Below are 26,822 nucleotides of genomic sequence, written 5' to 3' on the forward strand. Positions count from 1 at the left end.
GCGGTAAATCATCAAATGAGGCATCACTAGTGTTTATTAATATAAAGTGTTAGGGGCTGTTCAAGTATTACGTAAGCAGATTTATCACAATTATTTACCCCCCATCCCCCTTGTCAGCAAAAGTAAGCAAAGCTCTTACCCCCTCCACCCATGCTTACGTAAACATCTCTCAATTAATGTATTGTTTTTTTTAGCAAAGTCAATGTGAGGGTTGCCATTCCTGTAAAAAAGTAAATTACGACCGATGACGTAATCATCATACAGACTCCCCCACCCCCATGTCATCCAAAATAAGCAAAGAAAAGACCCCCCCGCCCCCCTATAGTCCTTACGTAATACTTGAACGGCCCCTTAGGGATTATATTTTTTACACTAATTGTAAATAGCATAACTGTTCCACGAACAATATGTATACAGTATTTTTTACACTATTTGTAAATATTATAACTGTTCTTTTCAGAAAATTTGTAAATAGTTAATAGCAAATACATATAATCACTGTTTCTTTATAAGTGGGTTTGGGCTATTGTCAGATGCTAAGACCTGCAACACTGCGACCTGTATAGATCTATTGTGATCGCCCTTATTCAAAGTTCTCTAAGAAAATTTCTGTTACAAAAATATAATACTGTTATAGTAGTTTGTAAATATGATAACTTTCATTACATAAATATAAATTCTCGATACAAAATCTCCCCAAATTGAGTGGTAAATCACCAAATATGGCAGCACTGATGCCTCATACATATGTAGAGGTCTAGGCTATAACAAGCCAATCACAAATAAACAAAGCTTTTATCCTCAAAGATTTAGTAAGTTTTTTTTTAATTACCAAGTCAGTGTTGCAATTGACTCGTGTGTATTAAGAGTGTATTACGAATGAAATATATATGTATACAGTATTCTTTTACACTAATTGTAAAAAATATAACTGTTCTTTTTAGAAAATTTGTAAATAGTTAATACAAGTACATAATCACTGGTTTTTTAATAAGTGGATTTGGGCTATTGTAAGACCTGCAACACTGCGACCTGTATATATATATTGTGATCGCCCTTATTAAAGTTCTCTAAGTAAATCTCTGTTAAACAAATATAATGATTTTATAGTAGTTTGTAAATGTTATAACTTTTATTACATCAATATAAATTCTCCACACAAAATCTCCCCAAATTGAGTGGTAAATCACCAAATATGGCAGCACTGATGCCTCATACATATGTAGAGGTCTAGTCTATAACAAGCCAATTACAGATAAACATAAGCTTTTATCCTCAATGAATATTAGTAACACGCTAGTGTTAAGTTGATAAAGGTAGAGAGAAGACGTTACTCTTTTAATTCCATAAGTGTTTTATAAATTACCAAGTCAGTGTTACAATTAACTAGTGTGTATTAATAAAGAGTGTTTTAAACGACAAATTATATATACAGTAATTTTTACACTAATTGTAAAATTTATAACTGCTCTTTTTACAAAATGTATATGTAAATACATATATGTATATCTTATATATAAAATTCTCGAGTCACAGTTTTCGTTCCCATATTCCTCCGAAACGGCTTGACCGATTCTCATGAAATTTTGTGAGCGTATTGAGTAGGTCTGAGAATCGGCCAACATGTATTTTTCATCCCCCTAAATGTTAGGGGTAGTCCACCCCTAATTTTTTTTTTTTTTATTTTAAGGCAAAACAACGTTTGCCGGGACAGCTAGTATATATATATATATGTAAGCCTGCACATATAGTGTTGGTACATGTATGTATCTGTGTATATATATGTATAATTAGTTCATACAGTGTTTCATCGTTATTGCGAGCGAGTTACGACTTTAACGACAATTTAAGCATACATAGGGACGGACAGACAGCGACAGCGACTTTGTTTTATACTATGTAATGATTATTATAACTCTATATTAAGATAAATATTTATATTAAAATAAAATTTTAAATGATCTTACTAAAACGCAACCTTATCGCTTAAAGGAATCTCTTACAGACTAGAAATGTGGAGTGAACTAATATATTTTTCGTTTGTATGTGTCATTATTAATGGAGAAACATTAGACTTAGTTGAAGGTAAGTTTACAATGTTTTTTTAATGAAAGACTGAAAGTGAATTGATCTACCGGAATTATACTTAAATAAATTCAATTCGATTCAACATCTGTTGAATCATATTTACTGAGCAAAGCCTATTGCTCACTAAACGATTACTTGAATGACGAGCGTGCATGGCAATAGTTGTTCATGCACGGGATTTTCATTTAATGTTAGACATAGACACCTATATAAATATACATTGTAAATAAATTGGCTTTTAAAAAAAGTAAATCAATTTAGTTTCTTGCCCGTTCTTTTCAATTGGATCTATAGTGAACTGGACGGTAGGGAAAAAAATATAATGTAAAATTTGACGTTTATAAACGGCTAAAATATTCTACAGGAATAAACGATTTTTGAATTTGAATTTGAAATCTTTGCTGAATTTAACGAAATACTCTATAATCCGAATTTTGCGGATATATGTTGTCGACGCGAAATCAATAGAATAGAATAGAAAATCATTTATTCAAATAAACTTAATTTAAGCACTTTTGAATAGTCATAACAATTTGTTTTTTATCTACCACTCGTTCGGAAAGCTGTCTCATCACAAGAAGAACGAGCAAGAAACTTGTGTGTTGCTCTTTTAAATAATCCTTGTAAGTTTACATTTACAAGTCGAAACGTGTGAATACAAACTACCAACAAGCACTAATTTTTGGGTCAAATATAAATATGCAATAAGATTAAATCAGTCGTAGTGATAAGAGCAGACCAGTCCCTACAAGCAGCACTCGTTTCACGAGTATGACGGATGAGCCAGCCATCACTGCGCTCGACCATATTTTAGGGAGCCCAATGACCCGGCCCACCACGCCGCCACATGTCTGGACATTTTACTGAGCATGACTACTCATTCCACACGACCACGTCACAGTCAATATTTTTTTATGTTTTGTTATTCATATAAGGTTTCATTCGAGTCTATCGTACCCCGTGATGAAATTATTAATATAGATTTGGTAAACACATACTCTAGACCCTAAGAAAGGACAGGCTACTTTTTAATGCGAAAACAGGGTTGTAAGCGGTTGAAAGTGGAGATGATATCATCTAATCATCTGGATGAATGGCGGTCCTCCACAGTGCGGTTTTCTAGAAACTTCTGCCACGCTCAACCACCATGTTGGATCACCTTCCAGCAAATATATTGAAACCTTCAAGAATTGAGCTTATTTCTTCAAAAGGTCGGCAAATTGTGTAAGGATTGTATATTGTCGAAGGATATTATGACGGCCTCAGTGATCTAGCGGTTTAGCACCCCGCCTTACTTCCGTTGGCCGCGGGTTCGATTCCTCGCACGGCACAAAAATTTGTATTCATAAGTATGATTGTTTGTATCGGTCTGGGTGTTTCCTATGTGTAATATGTGTGTATTTATGGAAAAAATATATCTATGTATTCGTATCAGTTGTCTAGTACCCATAACATAAGTTCTGCTTAGTTTGTGACTAGATGGCGCTGTGTGAATTGTCCTGAGATGTTCTTATTATATTAGTTACTAGCTGCATCCGCGACTGCGTCCGCGTGGAATTTAACTTAATTTTTCTAAAATAAAAGTAGCGTTACTTACTCCTTATTACATCAGCTACCTGCCAAAAAAAGTCCCGTCAAAATCGGTCCACCCATTTCAGAGATTAACCGAAACAAATAGACAGACTGACAGAAAAAATTGTAAAAAATGACATTTTGGTGTATGTACCGTATTTATATTCATATGCATGTAGTAAAGAACGGTTATTTCAATATTGCAAACAGACACGCCAATTTTATTTATATGTATTATATAGATATAAAAAAAATTATTTTGTTACCATTCGTTTCCAGGTGACCGTTGCAATGCCGGTAACGGTATAATGGCATCTTGCACTCACATATCCAACTGTAGGGAGGCTGTGAAAGCATCTAAGATTGGAAATCCATTCAAGGTATGATTGTTCAATCCATTCAAGGTTTTTAATTATTTTGACATTTTCATAAAAAATATAATTTGCACATTTTAACCCACTCAACAGTTCCTATGCCACGCTCTATTGGGTTGACTGGAAGAGATCTCTTTTAGAGATAAGTCCTCCTTTGTTAACATTAGCTGTAATTAATATACTTACAAATGTATTTAAGTGCAATACAGAATATTTATTGTTTTTTATGCTTGAATGTTTAAAATCAACCCTTATTCATGGTCGTCTTCCGTCTATTAGAGGCCCTGGGCACATTAGGATAATGGGGCCCCTATGACCATAGTAATAAAACACTATTTTGTTAATAACTTTCGAATTTCTCTCAACTGAGTTCCCATGATTAAACACGCGTTGCATCGTGTCATATTTATTTTGAAAAGAAATCTGGGAGATATTTTCAAAATTCAGCTCGATAATTAATATTATAATAAGATTCTCATTACAATATTAATTTTGTCTGCAGATCTGTTCGTACGTTGGTAAAGACCCTATAGTCTGCTGCCTCAAACCTGAATTACCGGTCGATCAAGGAAACAGGTATTTTTTATTTATTTATCCTTTATTGTGTGCTTGTATTCACACACTTTAACTTAAGAATGTAACAACTGTATGAATATGAATGTAACATGTGTATGAATGTAACATAAACTCGCGTATTGCTCTTTAAAATAATTTTGTTTAAAACAGCAATACGCGAGTTTCTTGCTCGTTCTTCTTGTGATGAGACAGCTTTCCTAATGAGCGGTAGATTAAAAAAAATGTGATGACAATTCAGAAGTGCTTCAATCTAAGTAATAAATATTACTTGAATGAATGATTTTCTATTCTATTGTATTATCTGCAGATTCTGCCAAACTGAAGAGGAAACGCCGCTTCACATCCTATGTGGTTGTAGCCCACTCATGCATAAACGAAATATCTCCTTTAGAAAGTTTACACTCTTTCCCGAGGAGATAAAAACGATCGCTCCTAAGAATATCCTTCAATTCTTGTCCCTGACGGGTCTAGGTAGCGAACTCTGAAAAGGGCGAGCACAATAGATCTATGTAGGTCGCAGTGTTACAGGTGCTACACATCTGACAATAGCCCAAACAATCCAATAAAAAAAAAATTGTATTATCTAAACTAAATGTACATGTGGCGAGTTTAATGTCATATGTCTCTACCAGATAATCATTGGGTAAAAACAGAAAGCGGTTGAAGGGGGGCAGTACCTAATGGGAGAAGTTATACTATTGATATTTACCTAACTTATGTAAATGTGTCAATACTTATATAACAATCTTTATATATAAAAACTAGCTGTCCCGACAAACGTTGTTTTGCCATATAAATAACTTTCAAGTAATTTCTAGCTCAAAAATAAAAATAAAATTTAGGGGTGGACTACCCCTAACATTTAGGGGGATGAAAAATAGATGTTGGCCGACTCAATACGCTCACAAAATTTCATGAGAATCGGTCAAGCGCTTTCGGAGGAGTATGGGAACGAAAACTGTGACACGAGAATTTTATATATAAGATAACGTGTCACGTCGTTTGTCCGCGATGGACTCTTAAACTACTGAACCGATTGCAAATTTGATTTGCACATTGTGTGCAATCTGATCCAACTTGAGAGATAGGATAGCTTACATCTCAATTTATAGTCGCAATATTATTTTATTCAAGAACCTTAGACACAGCTTGGTTATGTATTCAATATTTTTTCTTTTTGAGTATTTAATTGAATTAGTGCTAATTGGTGGTTTGTATTAACACACTTAAACTTAAAAATGTAAAGTAATAATAAAATTATTTAAAAGAGCAACACGCAAGTTTCTTGCTCGTTCTTCTTGTGATGAGACAGCTTTCCGAACGAGCGGTAGATTAGAAAAAAATGTAATGACTATTCAATGTAAGTTTATTTGAATAAATGATTTTCTATTCTATTCTATTCTATAAACCTAAGTGTTAACGGTGGCTCACCCCAAAAAAATTTTTGACATTTTTCGAAAAAAATTTTTTTTTTTTTTATGTGGCATTAAAAAATACATACAGCCCAATAATACTACTAGCTAGTAATATATGTGAAGTAATACTTACTATAATAAATACTATATACAAATACAAATACATATATCTTTATTTTGCCTGAAAAGTGGTTTATAGGATTTTTAAAAATTATAATTTATGTAGGTATCACACTTTTCATCAGAAACTGGCATGCATAATTTAACAGTGTCCATTTATTATTATAAGAGTATACATATTTCTCAGTTTCATTTTTATTTTCATCATTATTAAATTAAATTAAAATTTCTGGCCAAAGTACTAAGATTACCTACTTTATGAATTAAAGTACTCATCAACAGAGTAAAAACAATTATTGATCAGCCCTTCTTTTAACTCTCTTTTGAACATATTTATCGGTAGTGTTTTTATATCATCGCAAGTTATTGTAAATTTTTATATAATAACCTCAGGACAATTCACACAGCGCCATCTAGACCCAAGTTAAGCTAGCTAAAGCTTGTGTTATGGGTACTAGACAACTGATACAAATACATAGATATTTTTTTTTTTCGTAAATACATACATATTATATACAAACAATCATACTCATGAATACAAATGTTTGTGCCGTGCGAGGAATCGAACCCGCGACCATCGGTAGTAAGGCGGTGTGCTAAACCGCTAGACCACCGAGGCCGTCAAATATATATATGTACATATACATATATATCCTTACTAATATTATAAATGCGAAAGTAACTCTGTCTGTCTGTCTGTCTCGCTTTCACGCCAAAACTACTGAACCGATTCAAATGAAATTTAGTATTTAGTATTTTATAAAGTAAAAAAGGGTTGAAGTAGGAGATGCAAGGTTGTATGGAAGTATCATCATTTTTAAAACTAGAAGCTTAAACTTATTTTTTAGGCTGTTGACTTAATGTAAATAAATGACATACAAAATTTGTATAATTTTACCCTTGAGGGTTGTAAGGGGTTGAAATGGGGTATAAAAGATTGTATGGAAGTATCGTCATTTTTAAAACTAAACACTTGAAACTTTTTTTAGGCTGCTGATTAATTATACCTAAATAAAAGAGGTTGAAATGGTAGAAGAAAGGTTGTATGGAAGTATCGTCACTTTTAAAGCGATTATTATTATATTTATAATAAATTCTATTTACAGGAAAGACAATTGCGACTTTAGCAAGTACAATGGAATCCAAATTGGAAAGAAGGCAATGACCAGTAAGTTTCATAACAATATTTGAATAAAAAAACACATTACTCCAATAGACGGCGGTAGGCTCTAGCCTCCTTGTGAGTCATGTTCTCCTGGTACTTTCACTGTAGTATCAGTAATAGTAAGATTTTTTTTTATACTACTACGGTGTCAAACAGGCATACGGCCCATCTGATGGTAAATTGTAACCGTAGCCTGAAACACCAGGGGTGTTCGCGTTGCCGACCCTTAAGAAACCTTAATATACCCTTCTTGAAAAACCCCATGCTGTAGTCTCGTGAGAAAACCTCGGCAGGAAGTTCATTCCACAACCTAAGTGTACGCGGGAGGAAGCTCCTCTGAAACCGAACTGTTCGGGCCACTTAGGTTCCAGCGGGTGGGAATGAATTCCCTGTCGATAGTGAGCGGTGCGATGGTAAAAGGTGGCCGTAGGCATCATGTCGAACAATTCCTCAGAACACAGTCCGTTGTATAATCGGTAGAACACACAAAGCGAAGCGAAGTCTCGCCTCAAACTAAGTGGTTCGATACCGCCAGAGAGATTGGGATCATCGACAATTCTCATAGCACGTCTCTGAACCTACTCAATGGACAGTGCTAGTATCCAGGTGCTCCTGCCCAAAGATGAGAGTAGTACTCTATTGTAGACGGCTCGGCTGTAGCTTACTTGCGAGTCATGTTCTCCTGGTACTTTTACTGTAGTATCGGTAATAGTATGATAACTTCACGACTGTTATCTTTAATGGGGTAGTCAGAGTCATTGTCAACTGACCATGTTGTGAACGCAACACTTGACATGTCCACATTTCGCTCGGTGTATTTGAATAAAAAAAAATTATTACTCAATAGTCGGCGGTGGGCTGTAGCCTACTTGCGAGTCATGTTCTCCTGGTACTTTCACTGCAGTATGGGTAATAGTGAGATAACTTCACGACTGTTATCTTTATGGGGTAGTCAGAGTCATTGTTAACAGGAGGCAATACTTGACATGTCCACTTTTCTATTTATACACCAAAATAACATTTTTTCCAATTTTGTCTGTCGATGAACGAACAGGCAGACAGCTGTTCGTTACGGCTAATCTCTGAAATGGCTGGACAAATAATGTTGCCAATGTAATAAGGAGTAACTTAGGCTACTTTTATTTTAGAAAAATAAAGTTAAATTCCACGCGGACGAAGTCGCGGGAACAGCTAGTAATGAGTAAAGAAAGTGGCAAGATCTCCACCGACAAGAGCGTCGCTCTTAAATTATGAATGAATGAATGAATGAATGAATATGTTTGTTTTAATTTCAGAATGCCTGGCATATCAGCATCAGTTGTGCCCCTGTGAGACACATCGAGTCACCAGAGACATTGAGTCGGTCAATGTACCTGAGGTATCAGATGGAGTTGATTCGAAGTTGAATGAATTCCCTAATATGGTCAGTGTTAATAATAATAATAATAATAATAAACACCCTATATCAGCCTTTAAAAGGCTGCCATTTTAAATAACTGTCGAAATTTTGGAAAATTTCTGGAAATAGATGAAAAGAAAGAAAGAAAAGGAAAGAAAAACATTTATTGACAACAATTATTGATATAATGTATGTATATTTACACATTTTGAGATTGGTACATTTAACATATATATATATGTATGCACACATACACATATACATACACATACATACGTAGAACAATTACAAAAAAAAAATCTATAATATTTATATACAATAGTTGACAATGTGGATGACACTCAGCATTTGCCATGACAGTGAACTGTCACGGAGCTGGTATTCTGTGCCTGCCATTAGTGACATCACGGACAAAAGGTCACATACATACACACACACACGCACACGCGATGGTCTAGCCGTGTGGCACACCGCTTTACTTCCGATGATCTCTGGTTCGATTCCTCGCATGGCACAAACATTTTGTATTCATGAGTAAATTCAAATTCAAAATATCTTTATTCATGTAGGTCTATTACAGACTCTTATGATATGTCAGATCTACCGTACCGGAATGATTTCAAGATGAGAAGAACTGACAAAAAACTCAGCTCGTATTCTTTTCAAATAAATGTTGTACATGTTTACAATAATATAGATTCATTTAAATTCAAATTTGGGAGAATAGATTGTATGATTGTTTGTATCGATCTAGGTGTTTTCTATGTATAATATATATGCGTTTACAAAAAATAATCTATATATTTGCATCAGATGTCTAGTATCCATAACACAAGCTCTACTTAGCTTGAGACTAGATGGCGCTGTGTGAACTGCCCTGAAATTAATTATTATAAAAAAATCAGCAGTGTAACAATATTTGAAGAAAATAAAAACAAAAATATATAATAATCTTTGGAACATAGAGTTCTTATTCTTCTAAGAATGAGTTCGTAGCGGTTTCTATGTTCATTATCGCATGCCTCCTACATGTTATTGTGTAATTATTAATTTTATACACATAATACACAAGTTTCTCGCTCATTCTTGATGTGTTGAGTCTACATTCCGTATGAGTGGTAGAATAAAAGAATGGCTATTCAAAAGTGATTGTATTGAGTTTAGTTGAATAAAAATTATTTCTATTTCTCTGTTTTATAATTATGAAATAAATATTCTTTTATGTAATATTTTTAGGTTTTTATGATTAATTATAAAGAGGTTTTTAATAAATTCTTTTCTTAGACCTTCCAATAATTATAATTATGAGACAATAAACTTTTGGATCAATTCTAGGCCCTGCTAGGATATGGCCCTGATTTCACGACAGCCGAATGGTTATGTGGAGGTAGTATCATCAGTAACAGGTTCATTCTCACCGCCGGACACTGCATCAGATCGAGAAACTCGTGGGTATACATTTATTTTATTTATTTATTTAACTTTAATGCACAAAAACAATGGCGGACTTAACACCTTGCTGCGGCGTTATCTACCAGGCAACCATGAGTGGTGCAGAGAAAGATTGTTGGCGGTGCACTAATATGAATGAGAAATGTCAAATATATATATATATATACAAAGCAAAATATTTATATATAAATTTCTATAAAAAATAATAATAATATACATACATAAATATTACATATAAATAAATACATAATGATCTGATAAATTATAAGTACAGCCTCAAATGGAAAGAAAGAAAAAAAAAGAAAATATAGAGAGAACTATAGGGAAATAACAGAAAAATGTGAAATAAGGAGAAGGAGAGTAAAAAAGAAGTTACAAAATTATATAATATTCCCGCAATTTCCGTTTAAATGAAATTTTACTCGTGGCGGTCTTGATATCAAGAGGTAAGTCATTCCAGAGTTTGATTGCTTGAACGGCGAAAGAATAATGGATGAAACAGGACAAATGAGCCGGGATATGAAGTAAGATATATCTGGTAATCCGTAGAGAGCGACTGGTGTTGTCCCCATGGACACGTACCTGATGAATGAGACATATTGAGGGTTTTATGAGGAAAAATATGGAGATAAAAGAAAATGCGAATAATACAACAGCGATATATAATGGAGTGTTACAAAAAGAATATGTAAAAAAATATGATAATAAAATTCAAAAACAATATAAAACATATCAAGGAGTTCGCTACTTCGATCGATCCCCCGTCTAATTCAAACGGGAATCGAAATTACGACGGCCTGTGCCGAAGTTCGAACCAGCGGTGGCCTTAGACTAAAATCGTATCCGTCAGGCAAAAGTTGGCCTTCAGCCGCTTCATAAGTCCTTCCTTTGTTTTGGAGTGCCATCTGCACTCGCCCCCTACCTTCCGATGAAGCTGTGGCCAACAGCATTAGAGCAGTCCAAAGAAAAGTGGCAAACAAGCATACGGCCCAAATCTACATCCAAGACATGTTGACTAATTTTGCAACCATTCATCCAAATTCACCAGGGTGAATTTACCACGATGGAAGTTCCAGAGAGAACCACTTGGAGGTCAACGTGACAAGATGCTTTGTATTGGAGAAAAATATTATTAAAAAAAATAAAACGTATTGGTAGACATTAGTAAAATTGTAATACAAGAAGTAGAGCGGCGATCGATGTCAAAATATTATAAACCATTGAGGTTACATACTCCAATACATTGCTAGCAATAGGGTCATCAGTCCACATTACCAACAATCCTCTTCCCCATCTAGGAGGTAGTAATCTCGCGGAAGAAGGCGGCGGAGATGGAGCGTGAGTCCTTCTGCTCTAATCCGCTGCTGAAAAGAATTTATGTAGCCTAGATAGCGTCTCCAACTCCTCTATCCCCAATTATTTGAGGTGCCAATTGTATAGCGTGGAACTTTACTAATTCACTGGTGAAGAAGAATCCGGTTTAGACGCAGGGGTATATCCAATCCCTTATCCCCAATTATTTGGGATGGTAATTGTATAGCCTAGACGTTGATTAATCCGCTGGTGTAGAAGAATCCGGTCTAGATGCAGGGGTATCTCCAATTCCTCTATCCCCAATTATTTGGGGTGCCAATTATATAGCGTGGACCTTTACTAATCCTCTGGTGAAAAAGCATCCGGTCTAGATGCAGGGGCGTCTCCATATCCTCTGTCCCCAATTACTTGGGGTGCCAATTGTATAGCATGAAACTTTACTAACCCGCTTCTGAAGAAGATTCCTATCTGGATGCAGGGGTATCTCCAACTCCTCTATCCCCAATTATTTGGGGTGCCAATTGTATGGCTTGAACCTTTACTAATCCGCTGGTGAAGAATAATCGGGTCTAGATGCAGGGGTATCTCCAACTCCTCTATCCTTAATTATTTGGGGAGCCAATTGTATAACGTGGACCTTTAATTTCAGAGGCAGCGTATCATTTGTTGCTCTAGGATTATTGGCGCGCTCGGACCTCAAGCAGGATCTCATATATAACGTGAAGAGAATCATAATTCATCCTGATTACAAGCCACCCGTCAAGTACAACGATATAGCTCTCTTGGAAACTGACCGCAAGTATGGAGTTTTTTATTTATATTTTCTTTATCTAGATGATGATTGGAATGGACTAGTGCATCCGCCTGCGCTAACGGTTTACGCTGGCGAGGCACCAGTGGAGGATGATAGTGATGGAGATATTCAGTGGATTACACATAGCAGTAAATATAATTTGTTCTCGTTCCGATCACAGTTGCACGTTACATATAAACTATTACAACATGATCACTTATTTTAAATGTGATGGATTAGAGTTTTTCTTCTAAAATCAATGTGCCTAATACGGTCCCTTAATCCATTACATTTAAGACACTCTACATCTCTACATTTAAATACATAATATAAAACAATATACAGAAGAGTAAACAGTAGAACAATAGTAGCAAAGAACATATCCAAAATTAAATCTGTTAAAATACTAATCACTAATTATAGTTTTTTTTATACTACTATGGTGGCAAACAAGTATACGGCCCATCTGATGGTAAATGGTTACCGTAGCTTATGGACGTCTGAAGCACCAGGGGTATAACGTGCGCGTTGCCGAGCCTTAACAAACCTTAATATATCCTTCTTGAAAAACCCCATGCTGTAGTCTCGTGAGAAAACCTCGGCTAGTAGTTCATTCCACAATCTAAGTGTACGTGGGAGGAAGCTCCTCTGAAACCGCACTGTCCGAGACCACTTAGGTTCCAGCGTGTGGGAATGAATTCCCTGTTGATGGCGAGCGGTGCGATGGTGAAAGGTGGCCGTAGGCATCATATCTAACAATTCCTCAGAACACAGTCCGTTGTATAATCGGTAGAACACACTAAGCGGCTCGATATAGACAGAGAGATTGGGATCATCGACAATTCTCATAGCTCGTTTCTGAACCGAGTCAAAAGGACCGAGCTGGTATCCAGGTGCTCCTGCCCAAAGTTGAGAGCAGTACTCCATGTGCGGCCAAACGAAGTTAAACCAATATCGCCCCTTACATTGTACGTTACATATAAACTGTTACTTATCAACCTGATTACTTATTTTAAATGTGATGGATTCGACTTTTTCTTCTAAAATCAATGTGCCTAATAGATAGGATGAGCATGAGGTCAGGTCATGTAGCACATCGTGGCAAACCAAGAATTTATCACCAGAGGGTACTACGTGGTGGAGACCAACCTGATATGGTACATTGCATACCTATTGCTTCGTAATGATTTTTATTTATTATTGATTTTTTTTTTATTATACACTAGCGATCCTTCCCGGTGTAAACCTTCATCTTGAATCACTCTATCTATTGCTAAAAACTGTATTAAAATTCGTTAAAGTTTTTGATTTGATTAAAATTATCTGTTTGCCAGAATCACATTCAGTCAGAGGGTCCAGCCAGCGTGTCTACACGTGGACAGTTCAGATGATGAGGGCCTCCCAAGGACAACCGTGGGTTGGGGTGCGCAGGGATATACAGGCAATAATGCTAACATTCTTCAAAAGGTAATTATCAAAAATATTTATGTTAGGGTTCACATTGATATTGTCAAAAAATCAGAAATTTTAAAAATATTAAAAGATACTTTCATTATTACTCGGTATCGTTAAACTAGTTGCGTATAACCCCCACTCATATCTTCTCTGTATAAAATGGAGGGTTTTTGTAAGTCACGGCGTCCCCTCCGATCGATCCCCCGTCCAATTCAAACGGGGATCGATATTACGACGGCCTGAGCCGAGGTTCGAACCCCTAGCGGTAGCTTCAGACTAAATTCGTATCCGTCAGGCGGGAGTTGGCCTTCAGCCGCTCCATAAGTCCTTCCTTTGGTTTGGAGTGCCATCTGCACTCGCCCCCTATCGTCCGGTGAAGCTGTAAAGGCCAGCTGTGGCCAACAGCATTAGAGTAGTCCGAAAAAAAGCCACGGCATTCGGTGTTTGAGCACAGGATGTGCTGGTTGTATTTTAAATACTAAAGTGAATTGTGTTAGAGACATAGTTAAATTAATGCTATATAGTTGTTATTTTATTATCGTCTATCGTGGTATGGGCATGTAATGCGTAGGAATGAAGATCATGTTCTAAAGACGGTGTTACATATGAATGTGGATGGTTATAAGGGTAGAGGAAGACCGAAAAAGAGATGGATGGACTGTGTGAAAGATGATATGGTAAGAAAGGAAGTAAATAACGCGATGACTGCGAACAGGGATGAATGGAAGAGAAAATATATTACGACGACTCCAAATAAATGGGATAAGGAAGAAGCAGATGATGAGTTGTTATTTTATTATAATACATACTTTTACTAGTACATAGAGTTGATATATCTTACATTTATCTAAATATATATAACTCAAAGGTCGGAAAGGACGGATCGGGCTGAAATTTGGCATGCAGGTAGATGTTATGACGTAGGCATCCGCTAAGAAACGATTTTGATTAATTCTATCCCCAAGGGGATAAAATAGGGGATGAAAGTTTGTATGAAACTTCGTCAATTTTAAACCGATCGGGCTCAGACTTTGCATGCATAAAGCTTTTGATAAATTCCACCCCTAAGAGTATAAATTAACGCGAGCAAAAGCTAGTTATAATATATTTTGGGTTATTTAATATTTTTTAATCCATTTTTCTAGACGGAGCTGTTCAAGTTTTCTGAGGAAGAATGCTTCTCTAAGTTCCATATCACTCGACTGTTAAGGAACGGGATCAACCATACCACGCAAGTGTGTTACGGACACAGGAAGAGACCAAGAGACACCTGTCAGGTAAGTTCACAATATACAGATAGATTAATAATTTTTTTACATAATTTCAAATTCAAAATCAGCTTTATTAAACTGACGGATACGACTTTAGTATGAGGGCACTACTAGGGGTTCGAACCTCGGCTCAGGCCATCGTAATATCGATCAAATTCAAAATAGCTGGCATTCATGTAGGACATTTTAGCCGCTTATGAACGTCAATTTTTTTTTTTTTCTAATTTTTTTCCGTACCGTCCAGTTCAGTATATAAATCCAATTGAGAAGAACTGGCAAGATACTCCATTAAATTAACTAAGGTTATCAGTTTTGGACTGGATCGCTGTATAACTTATCCATATTACTAGCGACCCGTTTAACTTCGCACAATGCAATACTGATACTAAATATATGTACCTATCTACTGCAGAATGTCTTTATAAACAACGTTTACATCTTTTTGTCATTAGACAGTACAAACATGTTTTGTTTAGCGCCGCCAGCCGGGCCGGTACCGCCGCACCGCTATGTCCCTGCATTTTAAATCTGTAATATCTTCGGAAATATTCATTTAAATTACAAGCTGTAAATATATTTATCTATATTAAACTAACTACCCATCCTGGCTTCGCACGATGTATTATATATATAACCCTTCCTCTTGTATCACTCTATCTTTTAAAAATCACCGCTTCAAGATCCGTTGCGTAGTTTTAAAGATTTAAGCATACACAGGGACGGACAGACAGCGACAGCGACTTTGTTTTGTACTATGTAATGATGGACCATGTATTTAAGGTACTAATGTGATAAAAATTAATGCTGTATTGCTTAAAATCACTTCATAAATAAGCCATTTTTGCATTTATGTTATTATAGGTTAAGTCCCTTAAGAGATAGACATATCCCAAAAAATTTTGTTGATCTATTTAAGATGTACAACACTGTAGTACATTATCCCATCAAAAACATAAATGTGAAATGATAGCCGAGTTTAATATTATGATATATGCCTTGATTGTTGACTTCTACGACAAAAGAGATGAGATCTAAATGGGTGCCAAGTTCAATGGTCTGTCCTGAAATGTATTTATAACAATATATAATATCATTTCTTCTTATAACTTAGGATAATATACTGTAGCCTAAGGTCTATAAAAATGACGATATTTGGACGTTAATATCTAAATAACCGTTTGAGATATGTTTATGAAATTTGGAACACATATTTATCTCGCAAGTCTCAATATATGAACCTAATTTGACAGGTTTGTGTGAAATAGTTTTTGAGTTATGAGGAGGTCAAAAGTGGCTCCAAATGGTTCGTGTAAATATACACACGGTGCTGCTCGCCAGTTCTCTTACTTGAAACTCGGCCTGACACGCTACCGCGTGTCTAGATTTTGATTTATCTCGTAGGGTTCAGCCAGCGTTTGCAATGTAAGCGCAAAAAATATGTTTATATACGACATCACTCTGTTCTCTAAATTGATCAGTGTTTCTCTACAATATTATACATGTATTATATATATAAACATTCCTCTTGAATCACTCTATCTTTTAAAAAACACCGCTTCAAGATCCGTTGCGTAGTTTTAAAGATTTAAGCATACATAGGGACTGACAGCGACAGCGACTTTGTTTTATACTATGTAGTGATGATGTAATTAGTAAATATATAGTTAATAAAGTTACATACACCACAAGTATAGTTAGTATCTATTCATCATCATCATCTGCTTCTTCCTTATCCCATTTATTTGGGGTCGGCGTAATATGTTTTTCGCTTCCATTCATCCCTGTTCGCAGTCATCGCGTTATTTACTTCCTTTCTTACCATTTCCTTTCTTACTACTTTCACACAGTCCATCCATCTCTTTTTTGGCCTTCCTCTGCCCTTATAACCATCCACATTCATTTGTAACATCTTTCTTAAAATATAGTTAGCATCTATTAATATTTATGTAATATATAGTTAATAAGTTAATACATGTTACCAGAGAGCACTGATACCTATAGCACAGGCAACTTTCTGCCATTTGATTACCTACCTAACTGACCTCAACTATTATAAACTCTCCTTTTAATTTTGTGATCTTATATACAACTTAACTCAATTCTTATAAAATAAAAATAGCCTAAGTTACTCCTTATTAAATCAGCTACCTGCCAATAAAAGTCCCGTCAAAATCCGTATTGCCATTTCAAAGATTACCCGGAACAGACAGACAGACAAACAAAAATTGTAAAAAATAATATTTTGTTGTATGTACCGTATTTATATTCTTATGCATGTAATAAAAAACGGTTATTTCAATATTACAAACAGACACTCCAATTTTATTTATATGTATAGATAAAGTATTATTGTTTATATGTATTGCAGGGTGATAGCGGTGGACCCCTGCTGATCCGCAACAATATCCAGTGCCTCCACTCCATCATTGGAGTGACCTCGTTTGGTTACGCTTGTGGGCTACCCGGCCTGCCTGGAGTATACACCAAAATACTGCCATACCTGCCCTGGATAGAGAGTGTGGTTTGGTCTGAAGAGGAATAAACAGTTGATAGATGATAGAAATAGAAATAATTTTTATTCAAATAAACTTAATATAAGCACTTTTGAATAGTCTTTTTTTTTATTCTACCACTCATTCGGATTGCAGATTCATCACAAGAAGAACGAGCAAGAAACTTGTATGTTGCTCTTTTTAATAAATATTGTTTTAATTATATTTACATTAACAAGGATTAGGCATGCGATAATCAACAGAGAAACCGCTACGCACTTAATCTCTGTTCAATCAGATAACATTGACAGCGCTATGAATTTTAAGTTAGATATTTTCTACAAAAACATTATTATCATTTATAAATTCTTCATTTTTATAATAAGCTTTTTTACAAGTTTTTTCTGGCAAATCGAATTTAATGGCTGAATAAATGAAACACTTTATTGTTCCTCTCACAGAAAATACAATTATGTATAATATGATAAAAAAAAAACAATAAACAAGACGAGGTAACAATGGGCGGCCTTATCGCTAAAAAGCGATCTCTTCCAGGCAACCTTAGGATGGAGAGAAGTGATTTGATTTGCGTCTGGTAGAGGTGTAATGATGGTAACAATTTTGAGTACAGTCTCTGGCAGTTGTAAAACCTTACGCTATTTCCATAAAACGAATTACTAACTTTCGTCAAACGGCACTGATTTATTTGTGAGTATTTTTTTCCCAATAAATCTGCAGGCAGAAAAAGCAAAAAAAAGGTTACCCTCTCTCTCTCTCTCGGACTACTCTAATGCTGTTGGCCGCAGCTGGGCTTTAGTTTATTTAAAATGCGATACCTGCCCTGATGAGATGAGAGAGAGTGTGGTTTGGTCTGAAGATAAATAAAAAAATTATATATTTGTTAGTCTAATTCGGTGACCCTTTATTCAAAACCAGCTAACATGTATTATATAAACCTTCCTCTTGAATCACTCTATCTTTTAAAAAAACCGCTTCAAAATCCGTTGCGTAGCTTTACAGATTTAATCATACATATGAACGGACAGGCAGCGACAGCGACTTTGTTTTATACTATGTAAAGATACTGCCTGTCCTGGATAGAGTGTGGTTTAGTCTGAAGTTCATAAAAAATAATGCTTTGTTAGTATTTTTTCATTGAGTGACCATTTATTTAAAATACTGCCATACTGCTCAGGATATAGAGTGTGGTTTGGTCTGAAGAGGAATAAAAAGATGATATATTTGTTAGTATTTTTTTATTGGGTGACCATTTATTTAAAATACTGCCATACTGCTCAGGATATAGAGTGTGGTTTGGTCTGAAGAGGAATAAAAAGTTGATATATTTGTTAGTATTTTCATTGGGTGACCATTTATTTAAAATACTGCCATACTGCTCAGGACATAGAGTGTGGTTTGGTCTGAAGAGGAATAAAAAGTTGATATATTTGTTAGTATTTTCATTGGGTGACCATTTATTTAAAATACTGCCATACTGCTCAGGATATAGAGTGTGGTTTGGTCTGAAGAGGAATAAAAAGATGATATATTTGTTAGTATTTTTTTATTGGGTGACCATTTATTTAAAATACTGCCATACTGCTCAGGATATAGAGTGTGGTTTGGTCTGAAGAGGATAAAAAGTTGATATATTTGTTAGTATTTTCATTGGGTGACCATTTATTTAAAATACTGCCATACTGCTCAGGACATAGAGTGTGGTTTGGTCTGAAGAGGAATAAAAAGTTGATATATTTGTTAGTATTTTCATGGAGGAGGAGGTGTCCCCAAAGGAGCATACGCACAAAGCGCCTCGCGTGGCGCAGCCGACGCCCACCGGGAAAGGTACCCAGGCAGCGGAGACTGCAAAGTCACCAGCGTGTTACTGTACCTCAGACACCTAGAGTCACATACCAGGCACTTGCGACACCAGGTGGCTCTTCAAGCCCAATGGTGTTTGCACCAACAAGTGTCACTAGTAGCTCAACTAAGCGCTCTACGAATACGGCCCACCAGTTGCGAACGCCTGCACCCAAGCAGCGCGTAACGACTACAGGGACGAACGTAAACGCAAAGGAGGGAACTGCAACCTATAAGGATGCTCTCAAATCGTTCCGAGTGGGGATACGACACACGGCCCCAATGACGGACGAAATGATGAGCATGGTGCGCTCCTCAGTTCTCCGGGAAGTTATAAGATCACGGAAGCTGGGAAGGGCCCTCGATTTGTAGGTTGCAGTTTCAAACTGGTTGGCTACTTATCACTTGCCAGAATGAGCCGACCAAAATATGGCTGGAGAGCATAACGCCCTCCCTAAAACCATGGGCCGACGCAGAACTCTCTGTGTTGGACGAGAGAGCGATGCCCAAACCAGCCATTGGAACGGCCTTCATCCCCAGTTCGGAGACAAGGTCGGTCGATGAGGCACTCAGAATGCTGAAGTCCCAAAATGACTGCCTAAATTCCGAACTGTGGAAAATATCAACCGTAATGAAGAGAACGGTACAGTCCTGACCGTATCTCTGGACGAGCCTTATATATGACTTCCTCAAAACACAGGACTATAAAGTCAACCTTGGCTTTAAAAAGGTCCTGTTCCGGGTCAAGGGGATATCCACGCCTACACAGCAGCCTACTTCGGACGGTAATGGAAGATCTGCCACAGAAATACCCACACCATCCGAAGCGGCGAAGGGCGTAGACACCAACGCCAAACCCGCCAGAGGCAGCTTTCCCCAGCCAAAGGGGACCTCGCAGACGAGGATCCCCAGTTTCAAGACGGGACGGAAAGATCGCGGCAGGAGCGCCACAGCTTCCAATCGCAACCCAAAGGGACGCCCACGTAGTACATTATCCCATCAAAAACATAAATGTGATGACAGGGAAGGCGAAAGGAAGCTGCTAACACGCCCACACGCAAGAAATGTATCAGAGCCAACATTGTCCAGGTCAACTTACATCATGCTATGGCAGCAACAGCGGTCATAGAAAACCTCTTCCGCAAAAACGACCTGGACCTTGCTCTGGTACAAGAGCCATGGCTCAACAAAGCCACGCCTTTAGGCCTCAATGCCTCAGGTAATATTCTTTTTAATACCACTGGCACTAAACCTAGAGCATGCATTCTTTTTAATAAGAAACTAGATTTTCTGACTGTTCCAGAACTATGTACAGATGACCTAGTGACAGCCTTCGTCAATTTTTGGATGCACAGGGTCAAAAGTACTGGTCTGCTCTGCATACCTACCTGGACATGATGAAAACAACAAAATCATCAAAGACCCGACAACCGGCCTACAGCCTGTGGTGGAATATGCCCGTAAGCACAAGGCCGAACTCCTCGTGGGCTGCGATGCAAACGCCCATCACACAAACTGGGGACGCTCTGACATCAACACCAGAGGTAAGTCACTTGATGATTTTATATAACCAACTGCCTTCAAATCCTAAATACAGGGTGCACACCGACGTTCGTCACTGCCACAAGACAAGAGGTACTAGATATAACACTTGCGACCGACAAACTGGCCGAATATATCACTCATTGGCATGTCAGCAATGAGAACTCCATGTCTGATCACAAGCACATCAGATTCACAATTGAGGCTGCAACAGACTCAAACCCCATACTCTACAGAAACCCAAAGGCTACAGATTGGCCTAAATACAGAGACAGTCTTACAAGCCTAATTGCGGACCTTCCGAAGAGTATCAAATCTCCTCTAGAACTAGAACTCGCTGTGGACATACTTCTAAGTGGCATAATAAGTGCCTACCAGAACAACTGTCCCATCAAAACCAAAACCGCCAAATGTAAAACACCCTGGTGGAATAAGAGTCTAGAAAAGCTGAGGAAGAAAACTCGCAAATTATCCAACAGGGCTAAAAAGGGACCTTTCGAATGGGCCCAATATAGTAAAGCCCAAACGGAATACTACTGCGAAATTAGGAAAGCCAAAAGAGCATCATGGCGTGCTTTCTGCGAGGAGATAACTCAGACTCCCCAAGGATCCAGATTACACAAAATGCTTGCCAAGGCGCCAAATAACCAAATTGGACTTATGAAAAGGCCCAATGGTACCTATACGACATCAGAGGAAGAAACTCTACAGCTGCTATCTACAACCCACTTCCCTGGTTCGGTTCATATCTCAAGAGATAAGGAGAATCCTCCAAGCTCACAGCTACAAAAGCCCAACCATGAGGCGTGGAACAGAGCTGCGAGGATTTTTCGACCAAAACAAATTATATGGGCTATAAAATCTTTCAAGCCATATAAATCATCGGGAGAAGATGGAATTTTCCCGGCCCTGTTACAACAAGGGCTTGACATCCTATCTCCCTATCTGGTAAGAATATTTAGAGCCAGCTTTGCCTGGGGTTTTATACCAGAACCATTAACGAAGGTCAAAGTTACCTACGTACCGAAAACCGGTCGAAGAGACTACTCGCAGCCAAAGTCTCACAGACCTATAAGCCTAACCTCTTTCATAATAAAAACCATGGAAAAGGTTCTGGACCAACACATTAGAGCTACAATCCTCGAAAATGCTCCCCTGCACAGGAATCAACATGCCTACCGCAAGGGACATTCCACAGAGACCGCCTTGCTCGAACTCACCGACAAGGTCGAGAAGGCCTTTGAGGACAAACAAATAGCTCTATGTGCATTTCTCGATATTGAGGGTGCTTTTGATAACACGCCCATAGAGACCATCTCACAGGGACTCATCCGCAAGAAAGTGGATGAAACCACCACTCAATGGATCAAAGCAATGCTCTCAAATCGAACCATTAAAACTACTCTTCACAACAGTACGTTAGAAATCCGACCTACCAAAGGATGCCCTCAAGGAGGCGTTTTATCGCCACTGCTGTGGCTACAAACGGTAGACCAGCTCTTAGATGTTATGACCAAAAACCAAATTGAGGTACAAGGCTACGCAGACGATTTAGTAGTCATGGTCAGAGGGTTCTGTGCAACAACAATATCAGACCGCATCCAAAGAGACTAAACATCATAGTTAAATGGTGTAAGGAAAATGAATTATCAGTATATCCTGATAAAACAGTAATTGTTCCGTTTACATAAAGGAAGAAACTTGACAAACTTGTCATGCCTACAGTAAATGGAAGAATATTAGAGTGCTCCAAAGAAGTCAAGTACCTGGGCGTAACCTTCGACCAAAAACTGACATGGAACACACACATAGACAACATAACTCAAAAGGCGAAAACATCCTTAGGTATAAGCCGACGGGTAGCGGGGCCCAGATGGGGAATCAACCCCAAAATTGCCCTATGGCTTTACACAGCAGTGGTGAGACCGCTTACCACCTATGCCTGCGCTATCTGGTGGAGGAAAACCCTCCAATCCACAGCCGCCACCAAGCTAAACAGCCTACAGAGAATTGCTTGTCTGATTATTACAGGAGCCATGAGCACCACGCCGGGAGCAGCTCTAGACGCATTATTGAACTTGACGCCCCTTCCTTTATTCATACAGGAAAAGGCGAAAGCCAATATGCTCAGAATAAGTTCCCAAAGGAGGATATCTTGGCATTCCCTGGCCATAAAAACTATACAAGACTCGATTATGAGTGATCCTATTCTGGGAATGCCTGAAGACAACATGGCACCAGAGTGTAACTTTGTACAATATTACAAAATCGAAATATCTGGAAGAGACGAATGGCAAAATAACCATACACCGTCTCACTCAGAGCATGACCTAGTCTGGTTTACAGACGGGTCCAAAATAGGAGATGATGTAGGATGTGGAATATGTGGTGTAAAACCCAAAATCTGCAACTATATAGGCTTAGGAAAATACGCCTCAATCTTTCAGGCAGAGACTTACGCCTTAATTAGATGTCTGGAAGTAATCCTAAGCCTCAACTACATCAATCAGAACATATACATTTATTCGGACAGTCAAGCTGCTCTACTAGCACTTAACTCGTACGAAATCCGTTCTAAACTTATTAGAAACTGTATCCTGCTACTAAATGAAGTAGGAAGCAGAAATAATATTATACTGAGATGGGTCCCCGGGCATTCAAATATTGAAGGCAATGAGAATGCCGACCATCTGGCAAAGTTAGGGGCAAAAACCGTCCAACTGGGCCCCGAACCCTTCTGTGGTGTGCCTCGTTGCCTAAAACTGGGACATCTCAAATTAATAACCAAACGAGAAGCACTGAATCACTGGCAAGAAATGCCAGGATTAATACACTCAAAAGACCTTATATCGGGCTTCTCGACCAAATACTCCAATAGATTACTGCTATTGAGTAAAAACAACATATGCATGATGACTAGGGCCCTCACAGGACACTGCAAATTGAACAAGAAAATAATGATATGGCTAAGCTAGGCCTATGCACGACAAGTATCTGCAGATTCTGCCAAACTGAAGAGGAAACGCCGCTTCACATCCTATGTGGTTGTAGCCCACTCATGCATAAACGAAATATCTCCTTTGGAAAGTTTACACTCTTTCCCGAGGAGATAAAAACGATCGCTCTAAGAATATCCTTCAATTCTTGTCCCTGACGGGTCTAGGTAGCGAACTCTGAAAAGGGCGAGCACAATAGATCTATGTAGGTCGCAGTGCTACAGGTGCTACACATCTGACAATAGCCCAAACAACCCAATAAAAAAAAAAAAAAAAAAAATAGTATTTTCATTGGGTGACCATTTATTTAAAATACTGCCATACTGCTCAGGATATAGAGTGTGGTTTGGTCTGAAGAGGAATAAAAAGTTGATATATTTGTTAGTATTTTCATTGGGTGACCATTTATTTAAAATACTGCCATACTGCTCAGGATATAGAGTGTGGTTTGGTCTGAAGAGGAATAAAAAAAATAATGATTTGTTAGTATTTTCATTGGGTGACCATTTATTTAAAATACTGCCATACTGCTCAGGATATAGAGTGTGGTTTGGTCTGAAGAGGAATAAAAAAAATAATGATTTGTTAGTATTTTCATTGGGTGACCATTTATTTAAAATACTGCCATACTGCTCAGGATATAGAGTGTGGTTTGGTCTGAAGAGGAATAAAAAAAATAATGATTTGTTAGTATTTTCATTGGGTGACTCTTTATTTAAAATACTGCCATACTGCTCAGGATATAGAGTGTGGTTTGGTCTGAAGAGGAATAAAAAAAATAATGATTTGTTAGTATTTTCATTGGGTGACTCTTTATTTAAAATACTGCCATACTGCTCAGGATATAGAGTGTGGTTTGGTCTGAAGAGGAATAAAAAAATATATATTTGTTAGTATTTTCATTGGGTGACCATTTATTTAAAATACTGCCATACTGCTCAGGATATAGAGTGTGGTTTGGTCTGAAGAGGAATAAAAATAATATTTGTTAGTATTTTCATTGGGTGACCTTTATTTAAAATACTGCCATACTGCTCAGGATATAGAGTGTGGTTTGGTCTGAAGAGGAATAAAAAAAATAATGATTTGTTAGTATTTTCATTGGGTGACTCTTTATTTAAAATACTGCCATACTGCTCAGGATATAGAGTGTGGTTTGGTCTGAAGAGGAATAAAAAAAATAATGATTTGTTAGTATTTTCATTGGGTGACCATTTATTTAAAATACTGCCATACTGCTCAGGATATAGAGTGTGGTTTGGTCTGAAGAGGAATAAAGAAAATAATGATTTGTTAGTATTTTCATTGGGTGACCATTTATTTAAAATACTGCCATACTGCTCAGGATATAGAGTGTGGTTTGGTCTGAAGAGGAATAAAAAAAATAATGATTTGTTAGTATTTTCATTGGGTGACCATTTATTTAAAATACTGTCATACTGCTCAGGATATAGAGTGTGGTTTGGTCTGAAGAGGAATAAAAAAAATATATTTGTTAGTATTTTCATTGGGTGACCCTTTATTTAAAATACTGCCATACTGCTCAGGATATAGAGTGTGGTTTGGTCTGAAGAGGAATAAAAAAAATAATGATTTGTTAGTATTTTCATTGGGTGACTCTTTATTTAAAATACTGCCATACTGCTCAGGATATAGAGTGTGGTTTGGTCTGAAGAGGAATAAAAAAAATAATGATTTGTTAGTATTTTCATTGGGTGACTCTTTATTTAAAATACTGCCATACTGCTCAGGATATAGAGTGTGGTTTGGTCTGAAGAGGAATAAAAAAAATAATGATTTGTTAGTATTTTCATTGGGTGACTCTTTATTTAAAATACTGCCATACTGCTCAGGATATAGAGTGTGGTTTGGTCTGAAGAGGAATAAAAAAAAAAATGATTAGAAAGTATTTTCATTGGGTGACTCTTTATTTAAAATACTGCCATACTGCTCAGGATATAGAGTGTGGTTTGGTCTGAAGAGGAATAAAAAAAATAATGATTTGTTAGTATTTTCATTGGGTGACTCTTTATTTAAAATACTGCCATACTGCTCAGGATATAGAGTGTGGTTTGGTCTGAAGAGGAATAAAGAAAATAATGATTTGTTAGTATTTTCATTGGGTGACCATTTATTTAAAATACTGCCATACTGCTCAGGATATAGAGTGTGGTTTGGTCTGAAGAGGAATAAAGAAAATAATGCTTTGTTAGTATTTTCATTGGGTGACCCTTTATTTAAAATACTGCCATACTGCTCAGGATATAGTGTGGTTTGGTCTGAAAAGGAATAAAAAGCTGATATATTTATTAGTATTTTCATTGGGTGACCATTTATTTAAAATACTGCCATACTGCTCAGGATATAGAGTGTGGTTTGGTCTGAAGAGGAATAAAGAAAATAATGATTTGTTAGTATTTTCATTTCAATTTTCATTTAAAAAAAAACTAACAAACTAACAAATCATTATTTTCAAGAAAATAATGATTAGTTAGTTTGTTAGTTTTTTTTTGGGTGACCATTTATTTGAAGCATCTTATTTATTTATTTATTCAATTAACACAATATAAACTTATAGCTAATTGCCAACACGTTTATATTTTAAAACTATTATACTTAACTATATATACTACTTAAACAAAAAACATTATTATTTTATCTAAATATATATAACTCAAAGGTGACTGACTGACGTAGTGATCTATCGACGCACAGCCCAAACCACTGGACGCATCGGGCTGTAATTTGACATGCAGGTAGATGTTATGACGTAGGCATCCGCTAAGAAAGGATTTTGATTAATTCTACCCCCAAAGGGATTAAATAGAGTTCGCCTACGAAGAATCGAACCCGCGATCATTGGTAATAAAACGGTGTGTAAAACCGCTAAACCTCTGAGGCGATAAAGACGAGAAACCTGCTTGTTTTTGTGGTAAAT

General features: G+C 36.9%; 2 protein-coding genes across 2 annotated transcripts; both read left to right on the plus strand.

Annotated features, from left to right (window-relative positions):
- Positions 1-1,279: 1,279 nt before the first annotated feature.
- Positions 1,280-17,603, plus strand: LOC131850414 (venom protease-like). Its single transcript, XM_059200626.1, has 11 exons — positions 1,280-1,369; positions 2,006-2,085; positions 3,940-4,040; positions 4,537-4,610; positions 7,252-7,313; positions 8,606-8,733; positions 10,045-10,157; positions 12,125-12,274; positions 13,603-13,735; positions 14,869-15,000; positions 17,363-17,603. The coding sequence occupies exons 2-11, from the start codon at positions 2,013-2,015 to the stop codon at positions 17,534-17,536; spliced, it is 1,140 nt and encodes a 379-aa protein (XP_059056609.1). The 5' UTR covers positions 1,280-1,369; positions 2,006-2,012; the 3' UTR covers positions 17,537-17,603.
- Positions 17,604-19,775: 2,172 nt separating this feature from the next.
- LOC131850415 (uncharacterized) lies at positions 19,776-26,177 on the plus strand. The gene is made up of 5 exons (XM_059200627.1): positions 19,776-19,898; positions 20,370-20,565; positions 20,702-20,890; positions 20,944-21,624; positions 26,044-26,177. The coding sequence occupies exons 1-5, from the start codon at positions 19,776-19,778 to the stop codon at positions 26,175-26,177; spliced, it is 1,323 nt and encodes a 440-aa protein (XP_059056610.1).
- The last annotated feature ends 645 nt before the right edge of the window (positions 26,178-26,822 follow it).

This window comes from Achroia grisella, unplaced genomic scaffold, assembly GCF_030625045.1.
Source record: "Achroia grisella isolate CSIRO2021 unplaced genomic scaffold, CSIRO_AGI_Agris_v1 utg768, whole genome shotgun sequence".
In the NCBI taxonomy this organism is placed as follows: domain Eukaryota; kingdom Metazoa; phylum Arthropoda; class Insecta; order Lepidoptera; family Pyralidae; genus Achroia; species Achroia grisella.